The sequence below is a fragment of the Colias eurytheme genome, chromosome 1 (genome assembly GCF_061535395.1).
Source record: "Colias eurytheme isolate Ceu_HAF_F1 chromosome 1, ilColEury1 Martin Lab GWU primary, whole genome shotgun sequence".
NCBI lineage: Eukaryota > Metazoa > Arthropoda > Insecta > Lepidoptera > Pieridae > Colias > Colias eurytheme.
Window position 1 is genome coordinate 14,578,200 of NC_142980.1, and position 27,621 is coordinate 14,605,820.

At 35.4% G+C, this 27,621-nt stretch overlaps 2 protein-coding genes across 2 annotated transcripts in view; one reads left to right on the forward strand and one right to left on the reverse strand.

The window, feature by feature from the left end:
• fry (microtubule binding protein furry) overlaps positions 1-27,621 on the forward strand; it is a 116,196-nt gene that overhangs the window by 31,950 nt on the left and 56,625 nt on the right. The gene's annotated exons all lie outside the window — the stretch shown is intronic.
• LOC149911381 (somatostatin receptor type 2-like) lies at positions 4,729-27,535 on the reverse strand. The gene is made up of 4 exons (XM_090106622.1): positions 26,558-27,535; positions 12,965-13,188; positions 11,544-11,549; positions 4,729-4,945 (listed from the first exon to the last, which is right to left on the reverse strand). Exons 1-4 carry the CDS (start codon positions 27,533-27,535, stop codon positions 4,729-4,731), a joined length of 1,425 nt encoding a protein of 474 aa, XP_089962748.1.

A 27,621-nucleotide genomic window follows, 5' to 3' on the forward strand; every position in this document is an offset into this window, starting at 1 on the left:
GAATAAATAAACGAAGCTGGGTACGAATGTGGTGGCGCTACAGAGCGCGCGTAGTGCAGCTCATGGGCTCAGAATGAGCTGCCCTACGCGCCTCGAGTTCCAGTAGAAATATGTTTTATCGGATTGGGAGTAAATGCATAGTAATATTTAACTAATAGTAATGGAATGTATGGGGAAATAATTTGTACCGATTACTGCATTGCAACATAAAAAAAGGGGTAGGTAAAAACTGTCGACTAAATATGGTCCAAGAAAAACGTTGGTGCGTTATTTTGAATCATCGAAAAATCACAATAAATAGTTTTTTTTTTGTTTATTTTTTGGATTTTTTTTTCTGATTTATTTTAATTTTTCGACTCATCCTGCGATGCTTACAATGCGTTAGTATTTAATAAACGTATTTTTCCCCGATTATCTAGACCTCCGAAGGCGGAGTCTATGTCCTACACTGCTATGCTGCTATGGAACTATTTATACACATGCTACGATCTTCTGACTACTGTAACAACCAATTGAGTAAGCGTCGATCATTCCTTTTGTACAATCGATCTGTTAACATTAGACAATATTATATGAACTATGTTATTTTAAATGCTGTTGTGAATTATAAGATCGATCGTGGAATATGTACATTGTGCTGACTGTGATTTCATATTAAATTTGATTAAATTTAATTTTCTATAAAAGCGTATGTGATTCTCGAAATATTCCGCCACAATACAATACTAAAATATTCAGAATAATATGTGATTAACCGCAAAAATAGTGTTGCTATACGAACAGTCGCGTAATGGATTTAATAATTTGGTTATCGTCGTAGCCATATGAAATGGAAATAGATATAGTTGAAATATTGTTCATAAACACCGGATTATTCGGTTGAAAAAAAAAACTGTACTTTTAACGTCGCAGACGTTTATAATTCCCAATCAAAACTGTCAGACAGTAACAAAAAGATGCAATAGAAAATCGTTAAAGCTCAACCGCTATTAACTTGTTTATATCGGATTTTCGGTTTTTCCACTGCGCTCCCGGGCGATGATAATTGGATTGGCTCCGATACCGGGCGATCGCTCGATGTGCCGACACCACGGAAATGTTTACAAGCGGCTTGTGTGACCGCACTCGCTCCCTATCACATAGTGTCGGCTTGATAACACCCATGCGGGATACTCATACAGATTGACTTTGCGGATTTGAAATATTTATAAACTGTTCTGTTTTAACCAAATACCTAAACTGAAGTTATTAATGTTTTGTTTCACAATTAAATGGGTATTATTTGGGTTAATTAAATTTAGCGATAAATCTGGCAACTATTATACTGTAAAATGTAGCTCATATTTTAACTAATGACCGGGAGTCAGGGTATAAATTCGGTGTAGCTTAAATTCAACCAATTAGCCAACAAAAGCTTTAACTTGGCAAACATATTATACGGAGGTGTTCGACCCTTTAATACTTCTTCAAGCATTTTATGATGTTAATATCCGTCTCGGTATCGCGCATGCATCTTTTGAACAAGTTTATAACAATTCGTCTGAAGATAGTTACACAACTGTGTACAACCTAAGTTAATAAACATTTTTGGTTCCAACGGCATAAAGTTTTCGTATTCGCAATCCAGAAGCTTTACTAATTTTCAGGTTTCAGTTGAATTTTGTTAAAGGTGAAACGTTTCTCTGAAGAAAATAAACGGGAGGACATATTCAAATAAAGTATACAGAAACACTTATGATTACATTTACCTAGAGGTATATTCTACAATAAGTGATTAATACGATCATTATATCTATTCAACTACGTCTTACATAGAGGTCTGTTGACCAACTACTACCTACTGTGTCAACGGTTTCAAGAACGCGTCACAGGGTGTTTAATTCGTTGTCGGAAACCCAATTTCTTAATATTAAAATATCGAAAAACATCAAATTAAATGTCAACTACTTTTATGATTATAAATTTAACGTCTAGTCCAATTTATTATTGAACCTATTCTATTTAAACCGTAACAATTAATCTGAGAGTAAAATAGAAATCGATTAAACACCAAATTACACATATACTACACAGAACATCTTAAGATTACAATGAGTACATTGAGCTAAAGAGATTATAGAAGATATGTTAAAATTATACGATATGCGAAATCTATCTAAGATCACATCGAGATAAAATCAATCGATGACCACATCGAGACAAAATCAATCGATGATCACAAAGAGATCCACAGTTAATTAGTGTTAGTTAAATGCTTAAAGTTACGTATTTGGAATATATGCTAATGAGAGTTCAAAACTCCTGCTGCCGTACCCTTATCATTGTGATGATAATCACCAATAGTTTAAGGTCACGCAGACTTTGTATCATCGAATCGACTTGAGTACTTAATGCGGTAATACCTTCGCGTTAAATACAAGGATTCAAATCCAGGTTCGTTTTCGTTGGGATTCACTTATCCGAATAGATTGTTTCGTAGTATCCGTGTTGGTAGGATTCGTCTGTTATACGTTTCCTAAGTCATAGCCGGTGAATATTGTATTAATAGTGTGCACGACTTCATGTCGTCGGCAACGTTTGCACCCGAGTGACTGAGATGTAATGATATACCGTCTACATAAATTTAAATAAGATTAATAATTATTTCAATGTTTTCCAATTGCGCGTATTCTTTATCAAAGCAGCCTAGTAGTTAACGAATCAATGAACGAAACGCGAAGCTTTCCATTGTAGGGTTTTGATGTTTGTGCCGTCTTTGATAAATATCAACGCTAGCATACTTTGTGAAGGAAAATAAAAACATACATATTTGAAATTTTAAAGTAACTGCATTTGTTTTTTGAAACTCTTTCTACGGAATGAATGTAAATATTTTTAATAAAAAAAAATGGATGACTATTACAGTTTATTCAGAAAAGTTTAATATTTGCTATACTTCGAACTGAATTAAATTGGTTTTTGAATAAAACGGATGAAACCGTTTCGAGGAATGTTTAACGATAGTTATGCTTCAAAATAAATGTAATTCCGGATTGGGATTATAAATGGACTGGTATTGAGAACTATGGGAAACTATATAAACTATGGCACCTGCCTTTCTACTAAAAGGAAGTAAAAATTTTGTTGGCAGGTGGTGACTCGCCCTCTCACTCTATGGGACCCCCTAATTAATTCGATGCAATAATGCAACAAGGGGACAACATATTGTGATCAGCAAAGGGTGGAGAGGCGTCACTGGACTTTAAAAGACGATCACGCGCTCCCTGAGGGTCCAGCATCACGTGCCCACTCGCCACTTACGCTTCGCATCCACCCTTCGAGCTAAAAGCTCTCGCGACTCCACTCTGGCCGGCCGGTTAAGGCAAGCCAGAGGTGGGGGTCCTGTCCTCGTCAGGATTCACCCCGGCCGGCCGGTGAAGGCAAGCCGGAGATGAGACAGGGGCCTCCCCCGGGAGCACTCGGTTCCCGCGGGGTCGCTACTCCCCGACACCTCGCCACAAGGTGTCCTGCGGGTAACTGATTGCACGGTTGGAACATCTATTGTCACATAGACAATAAATATCCCATCCATGGGCGATGGGGTCGTCACGTCCCTACGCCTACGCCTTCACGTATGCTCTTTCATAATATTGTTAGAAAGAAAATTTCGTTTAAAATTTCTCCTGCTAGTATTTCATCGTCGCTAAAAGAATCTTTAATAACATTCATTCCGTAGTTTAAGAGTGTACTTCAAAGTAAAATAAAACTATAAACATAAGAAAGCCTTAAAGTGGGTCTCTTGAAAGGTATCATTACGCTCAGCCGCGCTCGGGCGGAGGAGTATGTTAACTTCGTGTAAAGACTTCATTTGATTGAACCGTGCGTAGTTCGAAATCTGTTTACATTGTAGCCTAAGAGCTCGTAGCTTGCAGTTCTTGATGCCTACGTTTCGTTTTTATGCACCCGGTGTTACATTGGCCTATTATGTTAGTTAGTCGTACTCTTTATTGAGCCGAGTCTAATGGAATAGATCTTTGTCGTAGATAGCTCATAATATTTAAGATCACGGGTAGTTACAATAATCAAACAAAATCGAAGTATTGATTATTTTTGAGCTCTTAGACTACAACAAACAAACAAACAAACAGTTAACGGCAAAACAACGTAAACGATTCGTAGAATTAAGACTGGGAAAGTTGGAAACATAACAGCAATATATTTTCTATTAACTCATTTCCGACCGTTTTTTTACGATATCAGACAAAATAACGGGACAAAAATTACTCTGTAAAGTAAAAACGTAAAAAGTAAACTCATATAAATGTTATAAACTAAGTAATATTATTATTATTCAGCTATGGATGTCCCATATCGGACAGATAATAAACCCATCACACTGGTCCAGGACGTGTTGATGGGTGCGCAATAAGCCTGCTGACTCGGCCTGTGAACGCCACCGTTGGTGCCCTAAAGGCACTCCTCCGCTGCCGCTCTAAGTAAACACCTTGCGCTGATGTCACTTTACCTTTTTACTCTTACGTAAGGGTAGAGGACCCTTGAATTATTCAAAGTACCTAATAATGAAAAAAGTAAAATTTTAAAAAGTCATAACTTAGATAAAACATTGTAATGCCGTTTTCGAAGTATTACACGAAGTTACGTAGAACGCGTCTACGGGTACACATACTCCTCCTTTATACACCCGTTTCAAAACATCGTCGTGCAGATGTAGGGCTCCTTCCGTCCCCGTCATATGCCGTTATTGTTGAGGACCCGCATCTCGACGTCGTTGGAGGGGCCGGCGCTGGTGGAGGGGCCGGCGATAGTGCACGGGCCCCCGCCCTGGCGGCGCTGGCGGCTGTTGTCGAACTTCCAGCGGGTGATGAAGCGCTCGCCCGGCTTGCGGCGGCGGGAGCTCGGGGTCGCGGTGTTGGCGCTCGGCAAGTGAGTCGCCTCCGTGCAGTTGCTGATGAACGAAGCAGCCGACACACCTGTTGAAATATTCTCATGTTTTATCGAGTTTGGAATGAGAGATAATGAAAGTTTTGGTGCCATAAACTCTCTTACAAATATTGTGTCGCGTCGATAAACCACGCGACCGCTATAGTAGCTATCGGAGTTTATAATTGAATGCTTTTTGTGCGCTTTTGAATGTCGGTCAATATAATAAACGGACACGCCGAGCGCGGACCGCAAATACAATTTACACCTTTTTGTCGAATATTTCATGAGATTGCGTTATGTTGTTATTTAAGCCCCAGGAAAAATGTTCAGCTGAACGAACGCTATCTCTCTTTAATATAAAAGAGACTTAAGTCAGCACTGTGCACTCGTATATTTCATTACACCTTTCTTCTTATCTGATTTGAGATGAAGAGCTTATAAAATGTTTATTTGAAAAATAAGTTTTAGACAAGCAGTATTTAAAAGTACGAGTAGAAGAAGAACCGTTGCATAGATGTACAAGTATGCACATCTATATACATGTACGAAAGGTATACCGTATAGGGAAAGATTTAAGTTCGGAAACAAAAATATATTCTTATGGCGATTGTTAAGAAAATTTATAAGAAGGCTTACATTTAAATATAAAATTTCTTTGAAATTACATAAATGGGACGCTCAGAAAGTTATAGCTCCGGGAATTAATTCCAGGATGCAAGTATTGTGAAGAGAAAACTTAATTTGTTAAAATGTATATTACTTTTAGTTAATTGTAAAGTGTTGTAAATTTTGTGTCAACATCTCCCGGTCTATAAATACATACTTATAGACCGGGAGATGTTGACACAAAATTTCGAGTCATTTGTAACAGGATGGCGGTTTTACAGGGTTCTTAGTACGCAATGATAAAAAGAAAAATGATGGTGTGAACGCTGGTACCCGGCGGCTTAGTCGCGTGGGCGTTAGTCGAACTCGTCGGGAAATAGCGAAAGTCAAACGATTCAATGTTTGAATTGAATGAATCTAGACAGATCAACAGACGTTGAGCGAGGGTCAATTCGAATCTGAAGGAGTTTGATACATAGAAACATACAGGTGAAGCTTATAAGCGTGTTTAGAACAAATTACCGCGACAAAGCGGCGAGACAATCTATCGAAAACCAATGTAGGGCACACGCACATTATGAAAAAGGTAACCAGCGTTACTTGTAATTATAAAGTTGATGAATGATATCCAAATGTTAGTCGGGTGTCGGCTGTCAACGGGATCGGATGTCTGCTCGGAGACCTCGATCATTAAACTTAAGAAATTAAACTCGCGCACTTGAACAAACTTTGCGTATCCAACCTTAAGATATTTGCGAATATATTTTGCGCGTTCATTGTTTTATTATGGGAATTATGTTATAATAAAAATTGTAAATTAAATACTCTGTATTATAATAACGGAAATGTAAACACAGCTAGCTATAAGCTTTATGCATTTAATTTTATGAATAAAATCAGGTTACTTTATTCTTCACATCCTTTGTTGAGAATTAAACAGAAATATAGCACAAGATTATAAGATACTAGCTTTCCGCCTGCGGCTTCGCCCGCGTTTTCAAAAAAAAAACCCGCATAGTTCCCGTTCCCGTGGGATTTCCGGGATAAAACCTAGCCTATGTCACTCAGAAATGATGTAGCTTTCCAACAGTGAAAGAATTTTTCAAATCTGCCAAGTAGTTTCGGAGCCTATTCAATTCATACAAACAAACAAACAAACAAAAAATCAAACCTTTCCTCTTTATAATATTTGTATAGATGTATAGATTAGCACTATTATTCGCAATTTTGACTACTTTATAAGCGTTTGTTATCCAAGCTGGAACAATTAATTCAAATTAATTGTCTCGCATCGCTTATTCTCGGTCCTAGCTATTATCTCAGTGTTCACATAATAAAAGCTTTTTAAATATTTCGTGTTTGTCCAAATTTAGAAACCAAACAAATGCAATAACTAGCCGCGTGATTACATTCAACGCCTCTGCTTTATTAAAACGCAATATCATTAATATTTGGGAGCTTCAGCTATTCAATATCAACATCACGTAATTTTTGATTGCGAAATTGTGAAGCGTATTTATAAACATGCAGAGAAACAAACATCATACAGAGAAATAAACCGTAATTTGCACTATCGATATTTTAGTGTAACAACAAATCATTATACTTTGTCTCTATCTATAAAATTCTCGTGGCTCAATGTTAGTTACCATATTCCTCCAAAACCGCTTGACTGATTCAAGTTTTAATAACTTTACATCTGTCAATCACTTTTGGATAAGTATTAATTTAAAATTATAAACAAGATGAGGACGTATTCAACAACGAATTCGAGTCAATTCAGTTCTATTTCATTCAAAGATATGAATGCAATATTACTGTTATGAATAGTATGTCATCATTTTCGCTGCCGTGGGTTTAGAAGTATATTTGTTAAAGTGTTTGCTAGGTCTTAAAAATCTGCGACCATTAAAAATATACAATCAGCTCGTGATTTTGTATTGAAAGATATTTTTTGATTTGGTTTAATACTATGAAATTAGGGAAAGTGAACATTCTTACATTTAACAGATACCACATTTAATCCAAAAATAATAACATCCCGTACTGCAGACACATTTATCAAAAAATAAATAGTAGATACCTTTACTTCATAGACAGCAACTGCTACAAATCTACAAAATTACCGAATTGATCCTCTTTAGGGTCTATTAAAGCTTGTAAATACTTGAGATTAGTTTATAAAGTCTGTCAAAATAGAATATATAAATATACAACTATTTAATTATTTCATATTATTGTTGTGTTCTGATTCTCGGAGCTAAAATATTTTGATTTCGTTTCGCATAAATGTTTTCATTTATAAAACAATAACAATTACAAACAACTCAGTCATGTATTAATATTGCATTACAGTACAACAAAGCCTTTGGCATAATTATATTAATGAAAGTGCATTTTTTATAAAACGCAAGCATAATTATTCCGAGAACCGTTCGTGTATTGTACACAAATAAAACACGATGGACGATAAAATGATTTCATTTTAAAATATGAGGAAGATGAAATGTATCATATTTCATTTAAACAAGGCTTTGAAACGTGTATTGGAATATATTACACTCCGAAATTACTTATAACGTGATAGTGAGTGTAAATTCAATGCATTTAGGAGAACATCTAAGGCGCGAATCAAACACAAGCGGCGCGGCGCGGGCGTGCCATAAGTAAAAACAAAATGAATCATCAATCATCAATCAATCATCACGAAGTCGACGCATTCTTCAAAAGTTCGTTTGTTATAAAAATTCTTTCCAAAATCCCCAGACTGCTATATTTGAAATAATCAAGTGACTTTACCATATTTTTAATTCTTTAGAAATTGCAGAATATACATGTAATACGACTTTTCAATAGCACAAAATTTCTTCATAACAAGCTGCTTAAGCGATAGCGTCTATTACGTGCCAATTATTTCTTTGACATTCAGTAATCTTAATGTCGTAGGCGAGGCTTAACATATAATAAAAGTGTGAAATTTTCTTCTCGTACGTAGAAAAGCATACTCAAAGTGAAAGCGTGGGTTACCTGCAAATGATGCCCTTAAATCTTCTTAACAGGGTGATCGAAACATGATTCTTCTCTTCCATATAATATGTACCTGACTATTTTCGCTTTTCACAAGTCAACGTTGGTCCCCGTGGCATTAGCAACAAGTCACTAGTAAAACACCACTTTTACTAGTCAAGAATATTAACGAGTCATCCTTGACCTGCCACTCTTCTAAATGATTTGTGCCGTCAGTTCAACTAATACAAGCAAATTTCAAATCGAACAAACGGTAACCCTGAATTAAAATAAGATTACATGGGCATTGGGCCATGTTTGATTTTTTGTCAAGAACAATTTTTTCTATTGGTACATCAAAGAAACATACACGACCTTCGTACAAAATACACTATCTATTCATACGTTCACACTACGTTCTAATCTGTAATTGAAAACTATAAACTGCGGAGAGTTCGCAGTTCAGTAAACACCAACTCCTCAGCATTTGCAGTGATGTTTAACCACCACTCGACGCTAAACTTCTTGGTGACAATATTTATCACGTTGTTTATTTTATACGTAAATGATTCAAAACAACTCTTTAATTCCTTGATCTATTACTAGTTTTTCGTACTGATTAATCTCGACGTTTTAAATTGTATTGTATAAAATGTCCAAACATTACGTCTTAATGTTCCCATTGTTGCCGAAAAATACTGCTAATTGCTGCCCAGTTTAGGTTAGCGTCACTTTGCAGAGCGGTTCTCTGTGCTATATTGGTTACCGTCTATCACAATTGTCCAGCGACGTCTAGACAGTTCAACACGAACTCATGCGCCAGCACTCATTGTTTTTATTTAGGGAATCAGACCATGGCTTTAGGAATAAATAGTATTTTTAGCCTTGGAATCAATAGATTCTTTTTGAGCTTTCTGATGTGTTTTGTTGTTCTTCCATTTCTTCGTGATTACCTACTGGTATTTCGCTATGATGTCATAAGCCAGTAGTCAGGCATTTTATTTAATTAAAAACCTTATTTAATTAAGGTTTTTTAAATTACTAATAATAAATTAACTGACCGGAAACACCAAGTGAAGAAAGCATTTGTCGCTACCAATATTTGCCCCCGATTCCCGTGAAACGAGATGTGCTCTTGGCTTTATAAAAATTCGTAGTAATCGCAAAATTATGGTATTGTCACTGTTACTCGGAATAATAACATTTTTTCAATTAAATACTATTTCATTTTGTAGGCCAGGTGATCAAAGCGTACCTATATTGTTTACGGAGAAAAGAGGTCCGAGTGCAAAAATTTGCATGCTGTAATAAAAGTAATTTAAAAAATTTGAGTTGATAAATTGAGATTTTATTAAAAAAAGATAATGATAATACGTTTCAAATAACATTTAGCATTTTTTTTTAATCTTTAATTAAGGCAAATTGTTTAGTAAAAATATTTTTCTCAGCAATATGGTTTTTATCTATATGATAGGTATGGCAAGTAATGGTTACTATTGAATAAATAGCCTTACCGAGCTTAAACTACGGTTGCTAATTGCTATTGAGGGTCGGTAAAAGATTCGATCGACGTTGCGATGGAAATTATTCATTAGCTTTTCTTAATATATGGCCTTCTTCACAATGGGCAGCGTTGGACAAGTAGAGGTAATCACTATCGTGATGAGGGCCTAGCCTGTCTATGATTGGCCGTCATTGTAGGTGTTTTTCAGAATCGCCGTAATGGCGGCAAACAACGACGAGTGACGACCATTTGTTGGGCCAACGCTGCCCTTTCTGTAAGGGCATTAGAATCATTTTCAGGAATAATAATTTGTTTTATTAATTTTTTAAATAGCTTTAAATTTACATTTCTTTTTGGATGAAAAAGTGACACATTAGAATTATTTTATGTTAAAAAAAATCAACTACTATTTTAATGCTCATCGATGTGTTTTGACACGTTTGGTAGGAAATAAATAAATATATTCGCATAGCCACTATGAATACATGACAAGTCCATGCTTTTTTTAAATTAATTAGGACGAAAAAACAAGTTCCATGCAATCTTAAGAGAGTCAAATAATATTTTTTTCACTTGTAACGACAGTCTTTTTAACTTTAAATTATAATGAAATTCAATAGTTTCCTATTATAAATCGGAGTCAATGATCCCTCGGTATCGAGCTTGTGTTCTGATAACTTGTTACCAAGCGATACCTGTAACTATTAATACCATATAATTTACAAGTACCACCATAAGTTTATAAAAGTGCCACTTTATAATTTACCACTCACTTCGAAACTTTTAAACGTTTTAGTTTCAAAGTAATTATTTTTCTTTCACCCATAATATTATATACAGTAAAATTGTTCTAACAATGTTCTATGCTTATCGTCGAGGCGTTAATTGACTTATAACTTTGTATTTAACACACACTAAATATAAAGCACTCAGTTGCTACGCCAGTCAAGTTTTCCATTAGTATGTGTTCACTAAAAGACAACCCAAATAATAATTATGATATGAGCGACGTCAAAGCAGGAAGGCAAATAAAGGGAGGGAGATTAACGCTAATATTTGCGAAGCATGTATTACCGACGGGGTTAATAAAATGCTCCGTGCAATCCCCGGTTCCAGTTTCTTTTTTATAAAAAAGCATCTCTCCCTGTCTGTCTGTTTCCTTTGTTGTTTCATTTTATATCCACGTTCGATTAAAATTAAAAATTCCTAGAACACCTTCGTTTCACGGTCGGCTGTCGAATTTTTTCGCGTGTCGCCAATAGATATCTCCATAGCTATGACGTTCATTTTTGATTTTTTGTTAACGTATGTTAAAAAGCAACCGGTGGAACATTCAACGCTTTTTTTTTCAATTATACTCGGAAATGATTTAATCTCCATGCGCACTATTTCATCTATTCATAGGAGCAATTACAACACAATTACATATTTATACCAGTTGCCATAATTGAGTAAAGATGTCAATCAAACAGCTTCAATTTGCCGCTTCGAGTTGCTTTTGTACATGAAACTTGTCAGAATTTCCTCAAGATGTTGTAACTGTATCACTTCAATAACTTTCAAATAGTCATCAGGACTAGTTTAGCGCAGCTTGAACATACATGATATAACAAGCTAAATTATGGCTATTGTATATCTGCGAATTGATAACCCTGTGTGGCAATTCTACGTAGAGAATTTATATCTAATTCGAATAATTGCTTCTTATACCAATGTATGTTTTCTTTTTTGTATCAGACAAACTGAATGTTGTATCTAATTGAAATTGTTTCAACTCAAACTCATTTATTTATTCAATTATACTTCTTTTAGACGCAATTTTGAACCGTCATTACTTATTTTTAACATTTACCACCGATTTGGAAAGCAGTGGAGAAGAACCGGCAAGAAACGCCATAGTTTAAGAAACATAAACAAGGATAATTGTTAATCAAAACAGTTCTTAAAGAAGCGTTACGTTTTTATTTTCTCTTTAGAGTCTGTATAATAGAGACGTTCTTACAATCTTTTGCTTAGCTTTGCTTTGTTCGGTTGTCCGTCATTTTGCAATTTGTAATCCTTTCCGCGATGCAACAGTATTCAGTTCATATTGAATGTGCTTTTGCTGCGAACTTCTTTTATGATACCCTCGTTATATTTTAAATAGCGTTGATATGATTATAGGTTCATATAACGTAAATGTTATACATGTTACAAAGCCTCTTACACGAGAAGATCCAGGTTTCAACGTTGGTGATGCCAATAAAAGCTTGTTGATGTAAATAATCTTGAACATTAATAACTCTTTGCAGAGTTGTACACAATAAATAATAAGCATCTTTACAAACATCATCCCACCAGCATATTCATATTCAGAACAGTTCTATAATTTAATAAACAATGTGTTTAATTCTACGCTATGAATCCAAGTGAACAATGTTAAATGAAGCGCTTCAACTCGAACGTTTTGACTTAATTGGCCAAAGGCAGTCGGAACTGCTAAGAGGATATGCGACATGCATATCGCATATAAATACCTCGCCATCACGTTAATTAAGGACAATGCATGTTTGTAATTACGATGCATATTGTACGCTGCTGAAACATGATGACGTTTTACAAATAAAATTCCCAAAATTTACCTCTGATTGTTAACGGCAACAAAATATTTTGATTATTGACGATGTGATGATAAATGCAAAACAATGTCCTTATTTATTAATATTGTTCGCTATTCTTGGAATAATAACGATAATATTTTAAAGTACATATTAGCTTTTTGTTCCGGTTATTCGATGAATTATTGTGTTTTTAAACATTGTCGAAGGAGATTTCCTGTCTTTTAAAATCACATAGCCTACGCATCGAAATTGCAGTCGCATTGAAGAAGACGCAGCTAGTCAAATTCCTGTTGAAAGTAATAAAAAACAATACAAAGAGGGGTACTCACTAGAGATGCTGCTGGCTCGGGCCGGGCGGTTGGTGGGGCGGCGCACGGCGACCGCGCGGCGAGCTCGCTGCCGCAGGCACGGCAGGCTCTGCCGCACGGCGCGGCGAAAGTTCTGCCCCGTCAGGCAGTACAGCATGAAGTTGATGCCGAAGTTGGTGTGGAATAGCATTATGGCCAGCTGCTGCAGCGCCATACAACGCCCGGTCATGGTCTCCGAGCCCTGCTGTAGAGACAAAGAAAACGGTCATTGAAACACGTCTATGCCGTAACTCGCAGAGTGCAATACAGATTTATAAAATTAGCCGCAGCTAAGTTCACGATGCGCACATTGAATATTAATATTTCGGGCTCGTTGAGTTAATTTTTAATGCATCGGTAACCCAGTTTATTGTTCTATTAGTCGATAAACTAGTTTATGGCTAGTTTTCAATATAAATTCATTTAAAATGTATCAACACCTTTGTGTTTCATATTACAATGCAAGGCTTTCTCAATCTATAGATATAAATGTGCATCTATGAAGAAGTGGTATTTTATTACGTTTAAAATGTTAAAGTTTGTACCGAGGCGTAATGAGCTTATGAAAATGGATCCTGTTTATCGATAAATTGAATATCGTATTTCCAAAGTGTTAGGTATTACAGTCGCCTTGTAACGTCTTATAGCTAATTAATTTGCAAAGCGCAATATAGCATATTGAATTCGCATCTCGTTTGAGCTATTTCTGAGTAAACAAATTTTTCAGGAATAACATTTCACGCACACTGCTCAATGTATAATGCACGTTAACCAGTATTTGCTAATGCGGGAATCGTCCTTTAAACATGCATCATAATCCAATAATGGTATTTACTGAAGCGAAAGATTTGTCGCTGGTTTATTGGATAATTAATCTCTGCTTCAAATATATTATTTCGTTCAGTAAATATGTGAGTGTCTTGTCATCTCATGATACCATTATGATATCATGAGATTTATTTCATTAAGTAGCTGAGAAAATAAATACGTATTAATCATTTTTATTTGCGTTATTGGAACTTAATTATTATATAAATATTGCGTTGTCATTAATTTGCAAAACAAAGCGGAGCAAGCAAACATTGTTTTATGGATATTCTAACAGAAGATTACTTTTCTGAAGGAATAATTACTTCTCTGTAGGAATTATTCTATAAAATGTAGGTAAATAAGAATAAAATATAATATTACATTTCATCGAAACACCTAAATATTTTTTTTAATTATTGACTTCAGATGTATAATTTTAACATGTCTGAACACTAGAAATGAAAAATATCACAAGTAGTTCCCAGAAGCGGGGATGCAACCCGTCTTTAACGTACCTACTCAGAGTTACAATGGTTACAACTTACAATCTGCGCTACCGGGTAGTCAATAATTTTACGTGTACAATTTTTTTATTACCATCCATAAAAAGTAGTACTCACGATTTCTTATTGTATTCGCTATCAATATCCTATATTTAAACACAATTTGCAAAGCTCAGAAAATATATTTCGATGAATCCATTTAGCATTGTTATTTACAATATAATAAAATATATCGGAAACGGAATATTGTGAGAAATATGTCGCAGAACCTAAGTTTCTTTCACGTTCACTAATGCGATCACATCTCAAGGTAACAAATGATAAAATATAAAACGGTATGTGGGTGGAAAATACGTTGTGCCCACTACCCACAACATATTTGAATAGGAGACAACCATATACTGACGCCTTTTCTTGAGTGCTCGTTATTTGATTTCGTGAAGAAAAATATATTGTTAAGTCGCTAGCGGGAAATATAAATGGCTTCCGCATCATTTGGTTTGATGTTTAATCTAATTGATCCGTTGGCGGAGACCTTAACTTTTCAAACATTTCCCGCCTCAAACTGTAACAGTGTGTGTACAGGTGTTACAGTAGCTGTCCTTGTGATCGGATTGTGTCAATGGTGGGTGCCACATTAATTGGCGCTGTTTGCATATTTTCAATTGCGAAGGTTTTTATGAATGAGCCTGGTAATATGTGGGCGCTATATATTATATGATTGAATTTTCATTGATGTTAAATCTTTATTGAAAATAATAGGTAAGTATATTCATCCTTTCAGTTTCATTTTCAATTATTTTTTGTATTTTTATTAAAGCGTTATGCAAAAGCTACCTCGGGATCATTGTACTTACACTACGGCTTCCCGATTGGCGTATTTTTATTTAAGTTCAAGAGATTAGCTTCTTCGAAGCTTCCTCGAAAGTTTTGCGAATCCCGTAAAACATTGCGTTAATCAAAAGGATTTTGCTTAACATTCTTAAGAATTATTGTATTGTTAATTTAACGAAATTGTTAGGATCATTAATATTTAATTACATAAAAAGAAAACATCGTATTATTTGTGTTTTTCATTTGAATTAGGAAAAATATGAAATCTTTAAGCAAAATACGTAATTTAATCAGAAAAACTTGTAAGACCATTAACATTCAGATTATTTTATATTAATTATGCAAAACCCCATTACGTAACTTGTTCTTACGTGAAAATGTTATGTTTTCAGCATTATAAAAACCATTTGTTATAATATTCAACGTATAATTAAATAACAGTTAAACCCGAGTGAAGGTTAATTTGCGGCGGCGCAAACAAAAGAAAGAGCATCTCGTAGCAACGTAGCGTTCACCGTAGCAAGTGCGTAGCGTTGTGGTTACGGCTTGGCAACAGGTGGCTACCCACATAACCAATTGTTGCTTTGTATTGCGTAATGCTTATACTTGTAAGCTTGCGTATTTAAGTACGAACCGTATTATAAAGCAGAATATTATAGAGCTTAGAAAAGTTACACGTTAAAGATAATTAGTGCTCTTGTTGTGAATTACATTTTCGAGATGTAAGAAAACATAATGATTTTATAATATTTTGAACTCAGTAATGAGCAAAAAATTGCTGTTAGATTAAAAAAAAATAAAAAAACGATTAATAAGAAAAGTTAAGTGAACTACATATGATGTATCAGAAACTAGGAAGCAATAAAAATTTGTTGTTAACTAAAATTAAAAATACCTACATTGTTACACTTTCACAAAAATGCGTTACAAAGTTCGGGGACATCGTTCGCAACTTCAATTACACTGTGTATAGACATAGAGCGCCCGCGTATGAGCCGAAATAAAAAAAATCAAATACATTCAGACAGCGCTGCACAGAGATATTTTTTTAAACTCCTTTGAGCCCAAACTTTTATAATTTTCCTGGAAATGTGATAAAATTGTTGTCCGTAAAATTTGTATGAAGATTTTTACACATCGATAACTTTCTTGCCAACGATACAACCTTAGAGAACCGAAGTTCACATCCTTTTCACTATTCAATGTGGTATCCTCAACTTTTGATAAATTTCGTAAAACAATAGATAAGTCCAAGACTATTATTGCTTCCTATCAACGTGGAACTCCCTTCCTGTCACATAAAATTAATATGTAGAAGCCGCGAAGCCTACACGCAACCGTTTCGCATACGCCAGCTGCTTATTATATTAGCGATGAGCTTTCTAATCTAGCAATATGTCCAGTAATCTCATTCTTAAAGCACATCCACAATTTAAGAATCTAAGAATTTAAAACTCCATGAAAGTTGAGAATTGCAAGGGATTCGTGTAAAACTTATAAATAACACTTTGAAATTGCGAAACATAACCGAGGGAATACCTTGAAATTGGCATAGGTTATGAGGTAATAACAAAAGATCGATGCGAAAGCAATTTTAAACCATATATTATGTGTACTATTCAAACAAATATCACATGTTCTTGCGAAAATGTACAGGTGTAAATTATGTGCAATTAAACGTTCAGTCATTATATATCATTAGTCATGTAGTAGAAATGTAAATAGCGAAAAAAAAATACTTTGAAACAAATAATAATATACGAGTACAAATAATGATACAGCGAAGAAAACAATCCACTTAATCTCTCAATATCGTTATATTGTTATTATACATAAATTATAAGTACTTATATTTCTTATAAAGGTACGCAAAAAGATGAATAAATCCTTTGCATTAAGAACCTTGTATTGGAAAAGTATCTGTTTACCTCGTCGACGATATACTGTTCACTAAAGGATCGAACATTTTTTCATTTTATATTGTTACCAACGCTACTTGGCTCGGGAGATTTGTTTATATTGAATATCAATTGAACTATCTACCCAGATTATAGAAGATATTCTTATATTGAAGCTCAGTTTTATAAAAGTTTGGTTGTTTATTAAATAAATATTTTTTATAGATAAAAGTTATAAAATGTATATTATTTTCTATTGTGTTTATTAACAGGTAATAATTCATTCAAAGCATTGTTCATTTATTTCGTTTAGTTCAATCAAATACATGTTATTTTCATTATTAATAGAGACGTAATGAAACTGTTATTTCGCTATAATTAGTGACAAGTGCGATTAATTGAATATAAATTAACTTTATTAACAACCAATTGGGATAAAGTGAATAACAAAAGTGGCTATAAAATAGTGGTCAGTGAAGAATCGACCAAATAAGAAAAAATAATTTAAGACTGTGTACGGATGTAACCATGATCGTCTACTTCGTATAATGGTTAACCCGTGAGCGCAAAACCGACGCGTCTGGGTTCGCTTCGCGGTGAAGACAAAAAAATGTCTGGGTCTTTCAGGACACAAAAGACTGCTCAATACAAATAGTCGTAGACAAAAATCGATCAATAAAAGAGGGACTGTAAGAAAATTTCTCCTAAGTTCTAGAATACAAATTAGTGTTGATAGATTTATTAGGGGCGTTTGCAATAATACATACATTGTTTGATTTAGCGGTTACAGTACGACAAACGTGTCGAAGAAAGCGACGGATAAATTAATATCCTTTATTGGGAGCGCTTTACGTGTTCCAAACCGATTGCATCGGATACGAGTTACAGAAAGCTTCTTTCGGGTACAGCCTCGGTACAAAACATAATGTGATAATTTGTTAATATGAACGAAAATAAAATTAAATCTGTATTACTCATGGAACTTGTTTATGTTAAATTCGATAAGCGAGTACAAAAGATATGTCGAATTTGTAATTTGTAACAAGGAAAAGACGAAGCTATATAAACTTACCGCGAATGACTGAAAAGTTGCAGCTGAAATAATTGCAACCGAAACATAAGATGTCGACCAATGCGAAAAAAATACTCATAAGTGTCTAATTGACAAAGCTAAGTCCCACGTACACTTGAGTCTTTAAAAAGATGAACGTTTCATTGTAACAAGGTGCACAGAAATAAAATAAAGCGAATAACAAAAAAAATTCAATAGCGTATTGTGTAGCTACAGTTGTTTCGTTCCGTGCAGCAAATAATATTAAAATTTGATCTCTCGCAATACAAGAACGGTTGGAATGGAAATTTTGCACTTCTGCTGAGTAAAACAAAGACGCGCTGGAGCGGGAACCTGAGGTGCTTGCTCGTTTTGAGCACTATAGTGCTTACACGGACCTGGCTGGGCGGGAGATCTGTGCGCTTATGCTTTTCAATCTGAAATTGTTTGTCGTGGTCTATTTTGAGCATTCGTTTCCGTTTGAGGCGCCCTTTGATACTTTTTAAACACGACTTATTTGTCTATTTACGCTTAAAAGTGTGTGTTGGTTTTTTTTTGTCAACTGATTACTTGTAAATTCAGAAATGTTCAATTTGCATTGTTAAGTTTTTGGTGTACTCTCATAGCTATTGGGTTTATCAAGCTATTGCCATTATTTATATTTTCACATTGTAATATCTGTGTGGAAAAGTGGGGATGAAAAACAACTTCGGGGCGTGTATCAAAGTGTGTCGTCATTGGTTATTTTTTTAAATCACGCCGAGCTAAAATGCAGTGTACATTGGGAAAATATGACGGGTCAGAGGTCAATAGCCGCCTTTAGCTTTGTGTGTCGTATTTTCCAGGAATAATTTTTTAAAACTTTATGTTGTATTTATATTGGATGTAAAATATTAAATTTTAACAAAAGACCTTTATTTATATTTTATGTTGCTTCCGCTAAAATGAAATCGTGTTGCTATTCAATTTATGAATTTTTAAAATATAAGTTATTTACGTTAATAATAATCGAGTTTTGTTATTTTTTTTCTTTATCCTTAAAACATTTTTAATTTATCAAAGATTTTTTGTTTATTATTCCCTTCTGAAAAGTACGTTCACAAAGATTTTATTTTTTTGTTAATTTTTTGTAAATATAATATTTTTTACTGATAAATTGGAATATAATTGATTAAAGATATATTGACTCTAGCTACCACACAGCAGACCTCGTTATATAATATATGTTAAATATTTTCACAGGAAAACCGCTTTTTAACTCTTAAATGATTTTCGTTTCGAATAAACAATTAAACATAGAAATAAAAATGACAAGCTTTTTGGAATTGAATTTTTCCATAAAAAAGACAATGCTTTTCATAACTGAATTAGACTACAGTAGATAATTTTTGAAACAAAAAAAAAATCGCAGTCGGATGAAACCCATTAGAAAAGGAGGGGAATATGATGAAAATAAAAGGAAAAATAAATTACGGTCAATCCAAGTTCGGGAAGTGGGAGGGGAGAGCTTTTAAGAGAAAAAAATGGTTTCTCTCGATTTCCGACAAAACTACAAGTCCTACGGAAAAAAGTTCAATGGCAAAGCTGTAGGTAATTAAAAGATCTACAACTTTTGTATTTACAATTTTTTTACATAACCTCAAAATTTAGGTGAAAAATTCAAAAAACCAAGTTTTTGGTTTTTTATTTTTATCTACTTCAAAATTCATTGTTTTTCTACGAAATTTGGTGGAAACTTACTTTATTATGTCCCAAATACACTGTAATTTATTTGAATGAAAATATTAATTTTTTCGCCTTATTTTGAATTAATACCAAAAAAACAACCTAATTTTCAATCGAAAAGTCACCCGTCAAAATATCAGCTTTTTTCAAAAACTTGGGGAGCATTTTATTCATTGAAATCTCTACTTTCATATGGTGTAAAAAAATAAACATTACCATAGTAAATGTTCTCAGGAAATGCATACAAACACTGTGAAAATGAGCTTTTACTAAATCAGGCACACCTCCCTCCCACTTCCCGAACTCGGATGGACCGTAATTTATTTTTCCTTTTATTTTCATCATATTCCCCTCCTTTTCTAATGGGTTTCTTACTTTTTATTATTATTTTTAAAGGGATCTACCCCAGTCTGAATATGTATAATTACTAATTAGAAAAAGAAGCTTATCAGCGTATTAAAGGAGCGATTATATAAACTTTATTCATTCCTTTCAAGAATCGGAAGCGACGATAGACGGTACGCCATTCCGTTGATATAAAATAAAAAATATGGTTAGAATACCACGGCTAGGGCTTTACATTCACTTACAATGGAATTTAATTATTTATTTTTCCACAAGTGCCAATAACAGTGCGATTTGTTCTTGGTTTGTTTTCATTCAATCTTTTCAATGTGGCAAAGCAAGGTAATGGTTTAATTGAAATAAAAATGTTCAATTGTAGATGTATCTTTTATTTTCAATAAGAATCGTTTAATTAAGTAATATTTGTTTGTTGATACCTAATAATGATTTATATTTTTAACAATAAAAATGAACTTATCGATCTGTTCTTTTATGGAAAGTTCACGAAAGTTACACGGCAAAGAAATCTTTAACTAATAATATACAAATTCAAAAACTTGCTGTACTAGTGAACCCTACGTTTAACTTTTGCGTTTAACAATGTGCCGTGTCACAATCAGTCATAGATAAGTGTTAAAACTGTTTCCTGAAGCGCATTAAATGTATCTCAAGGGAACCTGGGGTTGACCAAAGGAAATCCTACTACCGTTGACTGACAGACGCCGCTTCCTTTATAGCCATTGTACATGAAAATAAGATATACCTATTACCTACTCTATTTAATATGTCTCCAACAACGCTTTAGGAAACCGTCAATTTTATTATATACAGTGATTGACAGATAGATGGATGAATGTTCCTCATTCACGCTGGACTCTTTTCTACAAGACTACAACGCATACACGAAATGGTATCACACTGTTAACTAAATGTGTTCCCTAATCTAAACTACATATTCAAATATTACATTTAGGATATAGTCGGATCAATGAAAAATGCCGATAAAAGGGAACCTATTAACCACCTTCAACATAATCTAGACAAGTTATCGGAAAGCTTTCAGACGCGGCCTTCATCACTGAACTATTGTTCTATTTCCGCCGCGGACGAAACATACCTACGTTAAAAAACCCACCACGTTGAATCTAATCAATGTATTATGCACGAAGCCCTTTCGCGTACGTCACTGAGATGATTTAGTTATGTGGGCTATAATGGAAGTATCAAGGCACCGCGTCCGTGCAGACGAGATGCATAAATTACTGCACCGATATCTATATCGGTTAGTTAGTTCTAACTCTAGTCTATAGACTCCTGCATGCCACGTAACCACGCGTGATGTTCCCGCCGTCTGTTTATTCAGCAATTGCTGCTGAGGTAATCGTTTTATGTAACCCGCTATGAGATTCAATGACGGGCTAACCGCCTGTAATCTGATAAGCGTTTTGTACCGCGTACGTACGTCGTGATGCCATTACAAACGATTATGCTACGAAAGCTACGGAAGCTCTACGCAAGTTCTACAAACTTTGTTAATATAATATGACGCTGTGCTTTTCTAAAAAATGTTTTAGTTAGTTATATTATGAATTGGAAAATAAAATAGAATTGTAACCATCTCGTTTTCACTTAAATTTCAATGCATAAAACGCAATGAAACAAACATTCGACAAATCTGCATTACAATAAAAAGCGACGCCATATGTAAAAAGATTCGCATAGGGTACACTCTTTCAAGTTCATACCAGAAGACGACCAACTGCGTATTAATGTATAGATTTATTATATCTATAAAAAAGTTTTTTCTATCTCCAATTTTGTTAAAATGTGACGAAAAAGTTGCGAGATTATCTAAAAGATGTTGCGACTCTTTCCGAATTTACAACTGAATTAATTTAAACTTCAACCGTCAAAAAATAATACTATGGAAAATTTTAAGGTAATAAATACATACTCCAATAGAAGTATATACAAAGTCCACGCAAGTACTAAATCGGTGTTTACCTAAAAATAAGCAACATGCATCAGCAAGCCAGCCTATCCCGACACAATCACATTACTCGTTAATCGCTCGAGCAGTGAAATCGGTTAAAGTTAGTCGGCAGCGACAATCTGCAGATCGAGGGTTCGACGCTGGACGGCCGGGCTAAATTTAAATTGTCACTTTCAATTTATCCGCACATTAACCATGTCACATCTCAAACTTGCGAGCGGCTGCAAACTTAAAAAGTGGATTTCGGTCGGAACACTGAAAGCACTATAAATAGGGACGCGAAATCGCTCGCCGAACTTAATTATTACTTCACAATAACGTTCGTTCATAATAAAGTCAAAGGCCGCCTTTTGTCAGCCGATAGGCAGACGCATCTTCAATATAAAATCGCTCTCAAGATACCTGCCGAGAAAAAGTTTGCAGCAAATTAATTTGGCGTCTCGCATCGCGTCTAGCAAACTTCGGTGGCTTTCAATATACGGCCATGAAAGTAGTCTGCTTGGGAGACTCCCTCGTTTTGGAGTCTGTTAAGCCATAGGAATATCCCATTATGCTAGCAGCTAGGGTAACGTTCGAGTTATTTACGTACGTAATTTAGTTAATTTTATAAGGATGCACGCGAAAAAATATGATGCAATAATATCTGCAAGGGTGATATTAACTCATTATATTTCTTTATTACACTTGATGTTGTTTTACCGAGTTTTTTTAGAGATTAGAGTTTAGTGTAGTTGTAGTTTCAGTTTACATGATGAAATTTGTCTTTACAAGTTAAGTTAATGTATTCTTGTTATCTACGATACTGTGTTTATAATATTTTTCTTTTATTGCGTTTAATTGCAATTATGAACTAATTGAAGAGGAGAAAGACCTTGGTTTTTGTGTAGCAAAACTACTCTACTTTTTTTTCCACGTATACGACAACGATGATGAATAAGTATTTTGGAACTATAATCCACTAAATATACATCAATGTCTCGATTTTAAATTATTTTATTGTCTAAAATTTAGTATAACATGAGTTTAATCGTTCCGTTATACTTTTTATAAAGCCTTATCAAACGATTATGAAAGTTTATTCTTCTATTTTTGTAAATCTTTAATTTTCTTTTTAATCCATACAATGTTTCACGCTTTCAGGACCTGCAAACTATAGTAATAAATAATTTATCGACTCCAGCAGTACGCGCAGTAGTACAGCTTGCTACCCCCAATTTTCCTTTTATCAATTCTCGCAAATTCTACTGGTAACACGTGTGTTAACAGGCTCTTCTAGTTTACGGTCGGTAATTAAATAATTGTGTTTTATTGTGTGTCACGAGTATAATAATAATAAAATTCGTAATACATTAAGTGGGTAGCTTTTAAAATTATTTTTACATGTAGGTAATATAATATTTAGCATTGCATATTACTGCATTACTGATAATGTAAACAAAAATGCAAGCCTATTTCCATCAAACTTAATTGGCTTTCGTTAATATTTTGTAAACATTATAGATTGCCTTAATGAATTCCATCGCGGATCATCCGCGGGAAGTGGGAACTGTTTGTAAGCTGCTGATGAGTGATGCTATTAATTGCATCACTTATTTGTGATCTTGTTATATTGATTGACAGTAGACGGGATTGACTTATTGTCGCATTTTTTCCACACTCGGGAATTTGTATTTTTTATTTGTTAGAATAGCCGTAAGAATGTCCATGAAAAGTAGCATGTTTTTATTGGTGACTTTTTTTTTATATAGTAACCCCAGCAATAGGGCAGGCGACTCACTTGGTGGTAGGTGATAGACGCCGCCCATGACGATCACAGCGTTAGGAACACTGCGATCTTATAGCCGGCTTTAAGGTGGAAGTTGGTTTTTCAGGAAGGTGTAGGCTCTTTGCTTGAAGGTTCCCATGTCGTATTGACTTATTGTATTCCCATGACTTATTATAAAGTTTTATAATATAAGATATAATTATAAAAATATAAGATAAATAAATATTTGTAGGTATACATAAAAGGTTCAAAAAGCCAAATCCCTTCCCGTCGCACAGTAGACGACATCGTTTAAAAATCCCAGATTTTCCACAAAGGGTTCGATGCTTCATTAAAAATGAACGCATTCCAAAAGTTTACAAAGACCGTGCTTTAAATATTCATACAACTTTCAAGTGCGATAAAATATTTCATGCACGCAGCGAGTGCGGATTTTATTTAATGGACACGGTAAATGTTTGCCAACTATGTGTGATTAATAACTAACACTTTTTAGGAATAAAACATTCGCACGTTACTATCTAAGTGCATACGCTATAGAGATTAACGACTCAGATTGCCATGAAGAAAATACTGGCACTAGAGACTATTAGTAGTAAGTGGTGAGAAACACCGTTTATTTGATGAAATATAATTTTCATCCGGCAAGCACGCGAGTGAAGGTCGCCTCTATGCGGGATCTTAGACCATATTATAGCGAAGTGAAAGATTAAAGAGTACAATTGCGAACTTGTTACACCTTGAGCGCATTTTCATAAAAGAAAGGCGTGTTTGTTACACACCACTTATGCCTCGAGAAGGTTAAACGGGTTTTAATGATTTTTTGTTTGGTGGATTTATTTTATTTTACATTATGATGACTTTAAATATTTAAAAACTTTCAAAAAGGTTTACCCGGGTAGAGCCGGAGCGAGCTACTAGTCAGTTATAAAAATGTAGTCTTATAATTGGAATGTCGTTGTGGTTGTCGTCTAACCAAGGCCCGACGGCTCAAGGAAATGCGTCGCACAGAACTTTGTATTTGTGATTGTACTTGTACATCGCTAACCTAAGTTTACCCCTTCTATCCGCCGGTACTTATCGTACATGTGAAGGAATACGAATAATAAATTTATAATAAGTACTTTAGATCGTAATATCTATACTAATATTATAAAACTGAAGTGTTGGTTTGTTTGAACGCGCTAATCTCAGGAACTATTGGTCCGATTTGAAAAATTCTTTCGGTGTTAGATAGCCCATTTATCAAGGAAGTCTAAAGGCTTATATATCATCTCGCTAATAAAAACAGGAGCGGAGCACTGCGGGTAAAACCGCGGAGCACAGAGAGTTTTACTAATATAATAAATGCGTAAGTTTGTGATGAGGGTGGATGGTGGAAACTTTACAATAATATAGATTAATATATACATCAGACTAACAAATGAGTTATAGAAATACTTGATTTGCTTCCGCGAGTCCGCCCGCGGGTTATTTAAAGCTATACCTTTAGTTATGATTAAATTTTTCGAGAAACAGATAGTCTTTAGGTAAGAAAAGGGGCAAACTATTTTTTTTACGTTGATTGAGGGACAAATTATATTGTGTATCAAATATTACACCATCACTCGTGTCTGTAGCAGATTATATATTTTATTGAGAACTTATTAATTATTTGTTATTTCGATTATATGTAAGCATATTCTGAAGCTCTTTTTATACATTTAATTAAGTCAAATATCATTCCGAATAGAAATATAGTTCTGACACCTATATCAATCACATTTACTTTACTTGTCAGTTTTTACATATTATATCGCTAACTTGAAAACCCGTACCCGCATCCTTATGATTGCCACCAAACAGGCTACTTACTACCATGTGTAAATATAGAACCCATTACTAGCGTTGCATACCTACTACGTCAGTAAGCCGCCGGCGATGTTTTCATAACTTTTACATTGTTTTACTAATGAATAATATCTACAAAATTGCACTTCCTACGAAATGGTAACCCTAGCCGTTGTTCATTTAAAATATTATAGTATACTCTAAATGTTACTCGTTAACAATTTCATAAATTGCACTCTCCAATTCACAAAGACTCGGCAGCGAGAAACAACAGTTTATGATAATTTTATGTGAACGTTAAAATATAAGGCTATTAGTGTCATTCAAAGCGCGTTTAAATTGAGAACGTCAGAAAGTTGAGTTTTGTGTATTTGTCTAAAACTCTGCATATACAATGCGAAGCCGTAACCGAATTACACCTATTAGAGCAGTAGGGACGACCACGGCTAATTTAAAATTCATGCTCATAAGATGTTTAGTCCATCATTTCAATTACAGTCAAAGCAACATAAACGCGAAAGTTTTATGCCACTCAAATGCGCTTCGCTGGCTGAAGGCATGGCACCTTCGTGAAATATATATTAGACAATTTAAAATCGATTATGGCTTGGATTAATCATTGATAGTTTGTGCAACGATACAGATAGCACATTAAAGAGACTAGCGTCACACCTTCGCTGGGGTACAATATTTAATAATCTTTAGCATTTTTAGCACTAAGGCCGTGCGTACACTAGCGCTTCACAATCGCGTTGATGCATTTAGAAAGAAAATATAGAATAAAATTGCGTCGCGTTGCGTCTGTCGATATACTTACCAAATCGTAGGCGTAAGCGATGATCCGCAAAGCGTAGCCGGGCAGGTTCAGGATGACGAACACAGAGGACACGATGAGCAGCATGCGGGTGACGCGCTGCTGCGAGCGGGGACAGCCGACCAGCCGAGACTGCCGCGCGTGCTCGCTGGCCGGCGTGCCCTCGCTGGTCGCCGTGCCCTCGGCCTTCATGAGCTGGTGCCGCGCGCGCTCAAGCCGGCACACCCCGAATATTATCCACACGTTTAGCAGAACGATCAGGCTCAGGGGGATCGAGAAGGACAACATCGTATCCACGAGATTGAAGCGCGCCGCGTGCTCGAGATACTTGCGGTCTATGTTGCAATCATCGCTGGTGGAGATCGCGAATTTCAGCACCGGGAGGTTTATCATCGTCGCGCCGCCGGACAGCAAGATGATGACGTGCCGAGCGCGCTTAACCGTGCACCACGCGTTGCGTCGCAACGGGTATATTACCGCGACGAAGCGCTCGATGGTGAACGCGACCACGAGCCACGCGCTCAGGCAGCATGACACGTACGACAAATACACGAATATCTGACAGAAACCGCCGACGTAAAATATGGTCGTCAGGCTCACGGAGCTCAGCCAGGGAGCCAAAAGTTGCAATAGAAATATCGTATCCGAGATCGCAAGGGCGGAAAGATACTGACTGGTGGACTGCAACCGTAATTTACTATTAAAAAATACGTACACGGACAATAAATTGCCAATCGAGCCGAGAAGTATTAAAATCGGGGTATAATAAACGAATAACGCATGAGCCACCAAAGAAGCAACGTGATCGAAATAAGTTTGGTTGAGGAAAGTTTCGTCACTAGTGACGTTAGAATGATTGGACGTAGCCATGGCGCGGCGTACGCCCGCCGCGCCTTGCCGAGGGCTACTGGCGGCGGACTGACGAGCGAGAGCTCTCGCCGGCACCCGGCACGTCCTCCTCGCGCGCCTCACCTGAAGCATGTGCCCGTCGCGGCTGCAGATGCTGGCCCGCGGTACACAGTACGAGGGTGACCGCCGGCCCGCCGGCCCGCCTCTACTCGCACCCA

What these genes read in the sequence shown, in the direction of transcription:
- LOC149911381 (XM_090106622.1), bottom strand. Translation starts at nt 27,535, where the DNA reads ATGCTTCAGGTGAGGCGCGCGAGGAGGACGTGCCGGGTGCCGGCGAGA. An exon ending in TCGCTTACGCCTACGATTTG is followed by an intron (nt 13,189 to 26,557) that starts GTAAGTATATCG and finishes TCTCTACAGCAG; the next exon opens with GGCTCGGAGACCATGACCGG.